This window comes from Cajanus cajan, chromosome 9, assembly GCF_000230855.2.
Source record: "Cajanus cajan strain Asha chromosome 9, NIPB_CcT2T_4, whole genome shotgun sequence".
NCBI lineage: Eukaryota > Viridiplantae > Streptophyta > Magnoliopsida > Fabales > Fabaceae > Cajanus > Cajanus cajan.
In genome coordinates this window covers 4,092,839-4,105,766 of record NC_138525.1, presented here as the reverse complement: position 1 = coordinate 4,105,766, position 12,928 = coordinate 4,092,839, and the positions used below count along the sequence as shown (strand labels likewise).

At 30.2% G+C, this 12,928-nt stretch overlaps 1 protein-coding gene across 2 annotated transcripts; it reads right to left on the bottom strand.

The window, feature by feature from the left end:
- Positions 1–3,069: 3,069 nt before the first annotated feature.
- Positions 3,070–10,318, bottom strand: DGS1 (dgd1 suppressor 1). 2 transcript variants are annotated; one of them, XM_083063422.1, is made up of 14 exons: positions 10,047–10,318; positions 9,777–9,918; positions 9,480–9,683; positions 8,718–8,855; positions 8,399–8,560; positions 7,361–7,555; positions 6,595–6,695; positions 5,448–5,537; positions 4,576–4,648; positions 4,479–4,507; positions 4,279–4,402; positions 3,878–3,988; positions 3,525–3,625; positions 3,070–3,380 (listed from the first exon to the last, which is right to left on the bottom strand). In XM_083063422.1, exons 1-14 carry the CDS (start codon positions 10,244–10,246, stop codon positions 3,263–3,265), a joined length of 1,788 nt encoding a protein of 595 aa, XP_082919548.1. In that variant the 5' UTR covers positions 10,247–10,318; the 3' UTR covers positions 3,070–3,262. The 2 variants fall into 2 exon arrangements, with proteins under 2 accessions (XP_082919548.1, XP_020210284.1); XM_020354695.3 differs by having other exon boundaries at positions 9,777–9,891; positions 10,047–10,317.
- Between the last annotated feature and the right edge of the window lie 2,610 nt (positions 10,319–12,928).

The following is a 12,928-nucleotide window of genomic DNA, read 5'->3' as shown; positions in this document are numbered from 1 at the left end:
TCTAATTAGACTATCTAATAATTTTCCATTTTAAGAATAGTGTAAAGATGATTGCACTCTTGACCAATTAAAAATGAGAAATTCTACTGTTCCTTATAAATTTAAAACGGTTTTGAAATTGTTGATTTAAGACGGTGTCTCATTTTTGTGATTAATTGTTCAGTTAGAAATGTGTTCATTGTATGAGTTTTGGTTGTATCAAAATTTTGAAGAAAGGTTTTCAAAGTAAGAGTACTAGTGAATAAAAGAATGAGGCCGGGTTGAGAAGGATTATATTGTAAAAGGTTTTATTATTTTAAATGGCGATCTTTTGATCTTTGTAATAAGGAAGAAGATTTATAATTATGGTTTTATTAGTTTGACTAATATGAGAATTCAGAAAATCTATGAACATGGATGTGATGAATCCAATGTTCACTTCATTTTTATTGGTCTAAAAAAATGGTTATGTTAAGTCACTTAGATGTATAAAAGTACCAAAATAACTCTCATTAAAAATCACTAGAATAGTACTTAACATTTTTATCATACATAAAATCATATACATATTGTATATGGTAAGTCAATTGCACTCAATTTCTAATATAACTAGTAAGATATTCATGCATTTGTCTGGATCACTTTTATTTCCACCCATGTAATTATCATTTATATACTTAAATTTAAATTTAAATATGTTTTAAATGCAACTTTCTAAATGTTGCATCAGTGATTCTTGTGGTGCATTATGTATTCCTAACAACATAATTGTAAGCTAATAATATACCATATAGTAATACATATTGTTTATACACTAATTAGAGGTTGTATTTTCCACAAATCATTAATTAATAAACGAGCATAGTCTTTTCAAAATATTGATATTGATATAATTCAACCACACGTTTAAATTTAGTAAATGAATAATTGACAAATTTTACAACAGCTAAAAGTTTTAAATAAACACATTTTAGCCTAAATTAAATAATCAAGACTAAATTAAATAAATTGAAGGATAAAAAGTAATTTAACTTAAAAAATCATTCTTTAAGAAGCAAGTAAGATTTTCTTCTTTAAAAAAAAAGCAGAAAATTATAACTTTTTATTTAAAAAAAATAGTAAACAAACGAAACGTGTCCAAGGAATTTAAATGCTATTTATAAAAATAAAAATATCATAATATTATCCACACAAAAAATATTGCATTGGATAGGAATCAAATTAAAGAGGTGATATTTTAAAATTAAGAAATAAATTATTTAAGTCAAGATCCATAATATTTCTATGTTTATTAATTTAATATGATACGACGCGTTTAAATAAAATTGAAATTGGTATATTGACTAACATTCTAATATTCTTGAAATACTTTTTATCTAAAACTTACAAATACGACCTTGTAATGTATTAAGATTTAAAATTAAATGTTTCATTAAAAATTAATTGAGATTAAATAAGTTTAATGAATAGTATTTAAAAAAATAAAATACGATGCTAAATACACAAGAAGTCACACAACATAATGAGAAATAAAACATAACTCTAAAAGAACTCGTTTAAAGCTAAAGATTCACACATTTAGATAATTAATACACAATGCATAAACACTCCATTTTAATATATTTGGAATTTCTTTGGATAATACACGCAAAATAACCAACTTTCTTAATCCCATAGTTGTAAGATTTACTCTAAAAAATATGGGTCGACTTGGTATTTTTAAGTTTGATTTTTGTTCATGTGAAAATAATATTTAACTGACAAAAATCATATTCTACAAATACATACTTGAGTTTAAAATAATAATTTTTTATTATCAATTTTTGAACACTATTTAATCATGTCCATAAAAAGAAGAAAAAAATACACATAGTATATACAGACATTAAATCAAGCCCAGCCATACGACTTTTGGTGCCCATGCAATTCGAAAAAATAGTGTTCTCATAATTATTTGAGTATTGTCCTTCATATATTTTTTGTTGCAAAATCATTAATATTCCATTCATAATCAAGATTCTTTACAAAAATATTTTCAATAAAAATTAAAGCAATATTTTCAATAAAAATTAAAGCAATATTTTCAATAAAATATTTTCATATATTGCTTGCATTCATCCATGTAAGATTCTTTCTCAGATGACTCCTTGCTAGTTTCGAACCAAGGACTTAAGTTTATAATCCAACCAGCCATCAAGTCTCTCGGAAAACTGGCAAGGAGTCATCTGAGAAAGAATCTTGCAGGACAAATGCAGTATCTTTATCTGCAGAACTTTGTTCTGAGTAAAGAGACTCTACTTCATCTTGGTCATTTAGATGTAAAGTCGTAATCATCTTTGTGGCCTTTTGAGCTTTGTTTGGGCAGGACTTAGCAAAATGTCCTTTCTTGCCACAAATGTAACATCTTTGACCTGGATTTTTCCCACGAGTCTCCTTCTTCTTAAAGGTTTTTTATACTTCTTCTTCTTGAAGTGAGATTTGAACTTCTTGCATTTGAATTTGTTCTTGGGACAGTGGCATTTGTCCTTGTCTTTATATTTGATTTCCAAGAAGGGTTTTCTACAAGCTTTGACATACTTCCCTTTATCTTTCAGCATGTTTGAAAAGTATTCATGTTGTTGGCAAAGCTTGTCTACAACTTCTTGGATCATCTAGTGGATTCGACCCATTGTTAAGCCTGTAAAGTCTTTATTCATGGCAGTAGTCATTCGGGCTAGTTCTGGCCTCTTTTGTCACAATCATTTGCAAAATAAAAATCATTTTATATTGTTATTGATATGTGCGAGTAGGTGTATGGACACTTAATAACAATTCCATTCAATTTCTGTTTCATTTCTTGTGATAAAGAAGTAGTACATACTATTTGAAACCTTTTTTTATCTGGTGCTATTTGAAACTAATGCAGTTACAACGTGAATTGCTGAGTAATGTATGATCTCGATTGTAAATAGAAAACATTTAATTTTTATTTTTCAATTGTTTTAATCTTGTTTGGCAAATACGGGCATGCACATGGAAATGATTAAAAACGTTATCACTGCATGCAAATGAACAGAGACTTCCGCTAGTGTGCATATTTTCACGACCAAATGAAAATATATCATCCTCCATAATATGATTTGTATTCAATCGATAAAATTGTCAAAAAAATGTTGTCATACTGTGGTGATAAAATGTCACCGTGTATGAGGAATACATGCATACATCCACAACAAAATTGGATTTTGAAGTAGCAAGAAAAAGATCGTTAAAAAATTAAGAAAAAACAGTAAACTACAATATGCTACCGGCGGTTTTGACTTGGAAGCAAGCAGTCAAATGCAACCATGTGTGATATCACAGAAAGCTTGTTTGCAGTTTGCAGTCCAGGGTTAGCCAAATCTATTATATCCTGACGCAAACTGTTCATAATACCACTCAGCAATCTCAACATTCATAATAAAATTTATGCTCTTTTTATGTATTTAAGCAGTAAGAGGATATAAATATAAATTTGTCAGCAATGGCCTAGAGAGTTATAGCTAAGAGAGAAGAGAGCAACTAACCATTCCCACTCTCCGGAAGCTTCAGCGTGCCACTTGACAGAATGATATAGGCGATCCAAGCTGTAGAGTACCAATCCAAACATATATTTTGCATCTCTCTCCTGTAGACAACATGTAACGGGACCTTTTTATCCTTGCTTTATCCATCTAATTCAAATTAACCAAGGGCTTGTTTGGGGTGATTGTGGGGTTTTGGTTTTTAGATACAATTTTCAAAACAAAATGCGTTTGGCTAAAATGGATCTGAAATACTCTGACTAGGTGTCCCACATGTGTTTAGAAAGGGAGGGAAAGAAAGTTGAAACTTCATTTTGGGAACCGCCAAATAAAATCAAGTCAGGGAAGGTACTTACCAAGCCTTGATCAACATAAATTTGGTACCGCATAATCCTTTTCTTAACCTCTACAACAAGAAGCCTCCTCTGAATCCTAGCAACTCTACCTCTTCCCTCAGCTTTGGTATCCTAATTTACATGAAGATTTTTTGGTCAATTAAATAGTGCATAACGGAATTTTTCTTTAAGAGAGAATATAAAGATAGTACATATACAAGTTTACAAATCTGACCATATGGGTCTAAAATTAATGAGCCTCAAGATAGAGTTGCCACAAGAATTAAAGTTTTAGTACTCCAATAGTCATGTATAACAGTAGTGGTTAGAGTTGGTATAAGAACTATAGTAGGATATTTGGACTCCTATGTCCTATCTGCTTTAAACTCATCATTTTGTGCAAACCAAACAGGGGAAATTACCTGTTTGAACCATGCACGTACTAACATGATGAGTAAGAGAGAGAGAAAGAATGCAGGTAAAGCAGTCAGAACCGCAAAGTTGATTTCATTTGCCCGAAGGATCTGGTCCAGCTCTAGCATTGCCCTGACAAAAATATTATCTTGAGGAATTAAAACAATGTGTGAAATATTCAATTATGTTTTCAGATTAAAAAACTCACGTCTCAGTATCTAGCTTGAGCTTCTGAACCTGAAACAGTGAAAAAGTCATGTTAGAACCACTTAAACAGATGTTACATATAACATGTATTACATTACCTGAATAAGTATAGCTCGGACCAGCTCTCCATTGAGAATGTTTTGAATAGGATGCATGAGTTCCTTCTCATATCTGCATTTATACTTGAAAAAATTAGATCATAACACTTATGATAAACATTAATATTACAAGAAATGAAGTGATACTATGAATTTTACTAATAAGAATTCTAAATTCAATATTTCTTTCTTGCTATTATATAATATAGAGGAGCAGAGGACTAGTATATATAAAAATCACTTTCTGCATGTTATTGTTCTTTTTTTTTTTCCATCAAATTCCAATTTTTAAAATTGTCAATCAATGTAAATTGAAAAAAAAATTATATGAAAATCCAGGCACGGAATTTAGATTGTTCTAAGACATCTAATCTAAAATCAGGAAGACAACTTTAAAAATGAAGAACCCATTACCTCAATTATTTTGCCTATAAAAGCTCACCTATTTCCTACCACAAAAGACACTGCCAGTTAAACTGGGATAGTTAACCCAAAAACCCCAGGCAAGAAACACCTTAGTGAAAATATACAGCAGCACAATCATTTAATGTCTACCAACAAAACAGTGGCTTTCTTTAAAAACCAACGTATTTTCATAAAAAAACCTCAAAGTGAGTAGAATAGGTAGAAATTGCATATGCCAATGACATCCCAGAAAGTCATTGGCATGGAGACTTATTTAGTACTAATTCCAGAAAACAACCAAGTTATTACCAACATATAATGAACCCTGTAGTATAATGTCATGAAGAATCACTCAACAGGCAAGACCATTTTTCAATTTCAAATTCAATACCACAAACCACAGTTACCTTACTACCATCATACCAGCATAATTAGAGATAGTTCTAAAGCAAAATATCACATCTCACCTATACATGACTATCTCAAGCATTTCCTGATCTGAAGCATTCACTGGGAACTTTTGACCCTTTGCCTGCTCACTGAAAGCCAGCAACATTCTGTACAGAAATTTAAAATTTTTTTACAAAGACAGCAGTATCCAATTATCCATGCAACTAGCATGGCTTTCAATATCCATGAATATGAGCAAATGCAATTCTAGGTAGTAAAAAAAATGAAATAATTGATGGTACAACTACAAAGGCTAGTTATCACTAATATTTAGTTACTGCTGTGCTGGACATATTTTATCTCATTGTTAACAAATTCAAATCCTTCAGACCAGGATTTAGCTTGTAACAAATACTGAATTATATTTCTGCCATGGTATTAAAGGATGATAGAGTACATTCTAAAATGACCATAGTAGGTAACTGATATACAATGAATCATCGGGAAAACGTAGCATCCTGTATTGACTGCAAACCTTTCATTAGTTGATTTTTTTTCCTATTTCTTTTCAAATTAAATCTTGTACGTGTAGAATTGTCTTCAATCCAAGCCACAATAGAGACTAGACACAAATTATAATTTTCTTGATACCAAAAGTTTCACCGAAGAACCCGGTCATAATCCTTTAAACATTCCTTCACAAGTATCACACTCAACACACTTCATCAACTTGCACGCATGCATATTCTATTATGATTTATGAATGAATAAGACCATGCATGTGCATAATTACATATTCAGAAGCAAACTTCCACGATCTGCAAGAAACTTATGCACACTATTCTATACTATCTAATAACTATTAAATATTAATTGTATAGTGGGTTTTTGAAAGGCAGGGTGCTTCATAATCTTCAAAAGATTCAATATTAGTCTTCATTTATCACTTTATTTGATAACTCATTTTTTAAAAAAAAATGAAATGATGTCATTTTCTTTTAAAAAAATTGCCCTAAAGGATTGAAAGTTTTTACGTTGACGGGAAAAACTCAACAATTTATAATAAAAAGAGGACCATAGTAACAAATTTATTAAGGTGTCTAAGTAACAACATACATTGCAAAACTGCTAAAAGTTATGTTAAAAATAAACATTCTGAACATTGAGGTTCTATACAAGTTTTGAAAAATAAAAGGGAGGGCAACGCATTTAGAAACCAGTAACCTGTGTAGTGAGTCAGCTGTTAACTTCACTTCTTCATGGTCCATAATACCTTGATGTCTCTTTCTGAAAGTGTCAAAAAGTTCGTCCCTAATGGACAAAATCTGAAAATTGATTGCATCAGAATATATACACAAATTATGACATGGGACACAGTGATGAACAAGAGGACTCAAATCTATAGGAATTTTATGATTATTATAAAACTTTTGTAGGGATTACTTTAAATTATTTTATTTGGTTTCAACCAGTAGATTTAATGCAATCAAAGTACAATGTGTACTAGTGAGATATTAAATTTGAATAAATAATTCTAGGGCTCAGCTTTCTCAATTTAAAAACAAGAAACACTCTTCCTAGCTTTATAATATTAAGAACTTCCCTTATTTCTGGTGGATTCCTATCCTACCATTTCTACAAAGTGCGCTTTAGATCAACTACTAGACAATATTAAACATTATATTATGCTTCAATCCTATATCAATTTGTAAACCTCAATTACTGGTTTAAAGATAGGAATGAAGAGGAATAAGATAGAAGAAACAAAAATTTCTCCATTGCTTATGAAAAAACAAAATCTTAGGAAGGTCACATAGTTAATAGTAATTATCAATAGATTGAGAATTAAGGGCAAAATGAGGTTAAGAAAATTGAATAATGCTGATCACAACTATCTCATTAGGAAATGGTTAGTTCGTGTCCCCTTTATTGAAGAGGGAAAAAATGAAAGACAAACAAAACCCTGGTAAATTACTAAGAAGAAATGTACCGGTTGCTCTACGTGATTCTCAAAAAAGCCTATTGTCGAGTTCTTAGCTTCCTGAATCCAATTATCAAGATCAGAGCTTCCCATCAAACTACTATGCCGCAAGAGCCAAATGGAGCATACTGACAGACCAACAGCACCACATGCATAGCGGATCCAATATTGGGTTATTTTTCTTGGTTTTCTATGTTTGATGACCTGAAATATCACAACCATAAAAGTACAATTTAAAACTTTATTGAAGCTACAGAGCAAACCAATCAACATAAGCCAACTGACAACTAGAAACTTCTCTGTATTATCAAAACAAGTTGAGTAATTCTTAAATTTCAGAGCCTCCATAAATGACTAAATCCAGTATATGTGGTAAAATAAAAATAAAATAAAAATAAAAAAAGTCTTTTAATGTAAAATAATTTCAGTATGTGAAAAAAAAACTATCATTACATTTTTAAAATTCTAAACAGAAAAAAAAAATCTTTGAAGGGAGACTTAACTAATAGGAGTATAGAAATTCAAAAATAGTAAAAAGAAAATAATTTCTATGTAACATTTTTTTAGTAAGTTTTAAGAAGTTCAAAAAAAAAAAAGGGTGATCGGTTCACTAATGCTGAACGATATGGCACATAACATAAGCAATGCTACACTGCTGCTCACCAAAAATTTACAGAAATTATAAAATTGCTAACACTAATAGAGTGAACCTCTAAAAGCTGAACGGTTAAATTATGAAGATTGGATTCAGATCGGTTTTCATTATTTCTCAATTTCCACAATAGTGAAAGTTACAAGTAATTTATGCCACCGGAAATGGTATTTCTTGAAATGTATTATTCACATATTCAACTCTAAAAGGCCATCCTAATTAAGATACTGGAGGAGAGCTCACTGAGATACATAAATGAAAGACTCTAAAAGACTAAGGTTACAGTTACCACAAGAACTCTGCCATGAAATAAATTTTCCTTATGCACATAGGTATAAAATTAGAAAGCCCCATTCTACAAAATTAATGAGATAACATAAGATAGAAGCTCTTACAAGAAAAGATATGTATGAGTCCAGCTTGTCTAAATTTTGATAAACAGAATTAATGGCATCTCTCATTTCACAGTCTGTCCACTGGGACCCCTCCTCATTTATTTCTGGCATCTTTTCAAACAGCAAAGGGACTGAATAGCTCCCATCAACAGAAGAATCACTCTGAATAAGTAGAAAAGATCAATTCTAGTTTAGTTGCAAACTTACTCCAGTTTTGGTTTGAACAATCATGGCTCATAGAGATAACAGTTAAGAGTGATATACATAAAGGAAAACAGAGGGGTAAAAGGAAAAAACAAACAACATTATTTATATAAACCTGACGCATTGTATGTAGATGTCCAATTGAAGCTTCTAATGTTGAAAACAAATCGTTAATTGTAGCCAACAACGAGGGCAGCTTACTCTCTGGATTTGCCACTAACTCTTCTCCAATTTTATCAACTTCCGTATAAACCTGATCATGAAGTTTCAAAGTTGAAGTAATATCAGAATTTTGATGGCACATTGGCATTTAACAAAGTTGATGAGAAATTCTTCCATATTTTTTATTTTCTATTTTTACATGTGAGTTCATAAGTGAACATTGCATCAGTTCACCATAAATATTAGTCTACATTTCCAGAATCACGTGATATGCCAGAAGAACTTGAATCCCACATCTACAGGTAAACAATTTTGCTTAAAACCATGCCGACTGAAACTATCCTTCAAATCTATCCTCATAATCCCTCTGAAGGCCCATCAAAGAAATTCCCCCGGAGACATCAATAACGGTGTCACACAACCCAAAAAACAAAATTAGGCCAATTGCATTAGAAGTTGCAGCCACTACAAAAACATATAAGAAACAACACCAGCTTCATAATGATTCTGTCATTCCAAATATTCTCTTCTACAAATACAAAGATTAATAATAATAACACCAAGTGACAGAATCATACAATACCAAAGGATTAATAATTACTTACTAAGTAAGCTTGACAGCAAGACACAACCAAGAAAGCAAATTATATTCATTCCAATTATAAATGACTAATGCGATTCAAAACAAGGAAACAATGAATCAGACAAAGCAAACCTGAGCCAAAAATGTGGCGAGCGAATATCTTAAGCTACTCAAAACAGCTACTCTCTCATCGATATAATCCGATGCAGACTGGCACAGATTTTTTACGGAGGAACCTTGAGCAGTGCGTCCACGCAACAACTTAACCGTTTCATCGATAAAAGCCCTTGGACCCCTCTCAAAAATCATGAAACGTGCCTTCGTAGAATCAGACCTCTGAACCCATAAACAAACAAGCAGTATAACTAAAACTATTTGCAATAACGTAAACTATAAACACACACATAACAAGAAAAGCATTAACAGAACCTTAGCTCTACACTGCCAGAACTGCAGATTCTTTTGGATGCTATGCAAATTTACCAGAGCACGCCCTATTATGTCCTCCAAAACAAAATGCACTCTAGATCCCTTGGTGACGAGCCTGCAAGGGAACGCAACATCGAAAACCCTAATATTGATTCATTTATTAAAAAACAATGGTCGAAACTGGAATCAAATGATAAACGACATTTAAACAGGAAGGAGTTTAGTAATTAATGGTCAATTTAGTGGAAGCGAAAAGGAAAACGAAGGTACGTGGAAGAGTCGAGAGAAAAGGAGGGTAACGGAAGAGGGAAGCATTCGCGGCGGTGGGTTGATCGGAAGCGAGAAGCGAAGTTGGAGAAGAAGGGATAGAGAGCATGGATTCGATTGCGGAGGTAGTGAGAGTAATAATGCGAAAGTGAAAGGAATGTTATCTTCTCGCTGGATTCGGTCTCCGATGGTGGAACCGCCATGAGAACCACTGCTCCAAGCTTTCCCCGCACAAAAACTTTCTTAATTGCACCTTTTTTTTTTTCTTCTTCTAATCTCAGTAACTTTATTCGTCAACTGAACATTTTCTTTTTTTTTTTTTAGGTTAAAACCCTATTTTGGTCTCTTATAATCTTTTTTTGTTTTAATTTAGTTCCTTATTAATTTTTTGTCTCAATTTGGTCTTAAATTAATTAATTAGTTTCAATTTAGTTCTAAATTAATTAATTGGTTTCAATGTGGGACTTTCCGTCTAAATTGCTTTAATGGTGTTAACTTTTGGCTACGTGGACGCCACGTAGATGCATACGTGGCATCCACGTGGATGAGAATTTTTTTGAAAACACCTGGATCCAGAACGTCTCATTCTGAAACCGGAACGGGACGTTCTGGGTGCACTTTTGGTGTGTTAATTTTACATCCGGAACGGCCCGTTCCAAGTGCAAAATTAACACACCCAAAATGCACCAGAACGGCCCGTTCCAGTTTTATTTTATTTTTATATATATAAAATATTAATAATTTTATAAAATATATATTATTAATTATATTTTAATTATGTTATTATATCTAATAAAATAAATATATTAATATTTTTTTATATTTTATTTTATTATGTTTATCTTATTAATTTTTATCATTTTATTCCTTTCATCTTAAATAAGTTGCAAAAAAATTATAAAGTGATATTCCTTTTATCTTATTAATTATTATATTTTTTAATAAAATTAATTAAGAATATTGGTTTAATTGCATTTTTTATCCCTCAAGTATTACAATTGTGCAGTTTTGTGATCTCCAAGATTTTAATTGCATAATTTTAGTCCTTAAAGAATTGCAATTGCGCGATTTTGGTCCTTCAATTTTTAATTGAACAATTTTAGTCCCTCAAATATCATAATAGTATGATTTTTGTTTCTCCCATTAAAAATTAATAATTTTAATATATATATATATATATATATATATAATGTTTTAAAATTAAATAATTATTTATCTATTCAAATTAACGTATATTATAATTTTCGATATTATATCAATAATATTATTAATATATTTATAGATAAACTAATAATTTGATAAATATAACTTGTTATATATTAATATACTTCTACAAAAATATAAGTATATTAATTAGAAATATATATCTGATCTTATATATTTATATTTTTGTAAAAGTATATTAATATATATTAAGTTATATTTATCAAATTATTAGTTTATTTATAAAAAGGGTAAAAATATTATTGATATTAATTTATCAGTAATATTAAAATACTAATAATATATAAATTTTATTTATTTAGTAATAGTAAATATATATCATTTGATACATTAAAAAAAATAATATACGTTAATTTAAATAAACAAATAATTATATAGTTTTAAAACATTATATATATATATATATATTAAAATTTTAAAATTATTAAATTTTTAATGAGAAAGACTAAAATTCCACAATTATGATATTTGAGAGATTAAAATTGTTCAATTAAAAATTGTGAGACTAAAATTACACAATTATAATCTTTTAAAGACTGAAATTACTCAATTAAAACCTTAGAGATCAAAATTGCATAATTATAATATCAAAAACACAATTAAGTAAAGAATATTTTATTCACAGTTCTGGAACGGACCGTTTTGAAAGCAGAACGGCCCGTTCTGATTTCAGAACGGCTCGTTCTGCTTCACTGGTGGTGTTTTAATTTTGCAACCAGAACGGCCTGTTCCGGTTTCAGAACGGGCCGTTCTGGGTCCAGGTGTTTTCAAAAAAATTCTCATCCACGTGGATGCCACGTATGCATCTACGTGGCGTCCACGTGGCCAAAAGTTAACACCGTTAAAACAATTTGGACGGAAAGTCCCACATTGAAACCAATTAATTAATTTAGGACTAAATTGAAACCAATTAATTAATTTGAGACCAAATTGAGACCAAAAATTAATGAGGGACTAAATTGAAACAAAAAAGATTATAAGGGACCAAAATAGGGTTTTAACCTTAATAATTTCAAGTTCCACGTTTAGATATCTAACTAATTTAACTACTTAAATACAAAAATTGTAAAATTTTATAATTTGAGAAAGCAAATTGTCAACAAAAAAAAAACCCTAAAATTTGGAGTAGAAAAATATATGATTAAAATTTTATTTAATTCACAATTTTAAATATTTTTGTGATGTCTTATAATAATTATTTTTCAAATCATCGAATTTTCTAATACTATTGTGAGAATATTATGCAAATGAAAAACGTTCCAATCTCTTCAACAACAATTTTTTTTTAAAATAATCCAAATAATTTTATTATAAAATAAAATGAACCCTTCACGTATTAAAAAAAAAAAAAAAAAAAACTTGCACATTAAATGTAAAAGTCCATCAATGATAGTTAGTTATATAATACATATAATGACACGTAAACAACATTAGGTGTGACATAGCAGTTAAATAACTTACAATGCTTTGTTGTATTTATTGTTTCAGGTACAGCTGAAACAAGCTATATCTACGAAAAATCCGTTATCATGGTCAACATAATCTTCGGATGATGCTAAGAAACTAAGCCTGTCACAACTTACGCCAAATGTGACCACATTAAAAAGACTCGAGCCAATGAATAACTCATTTGTGATTCTGATCTGATCATAAAGATTATC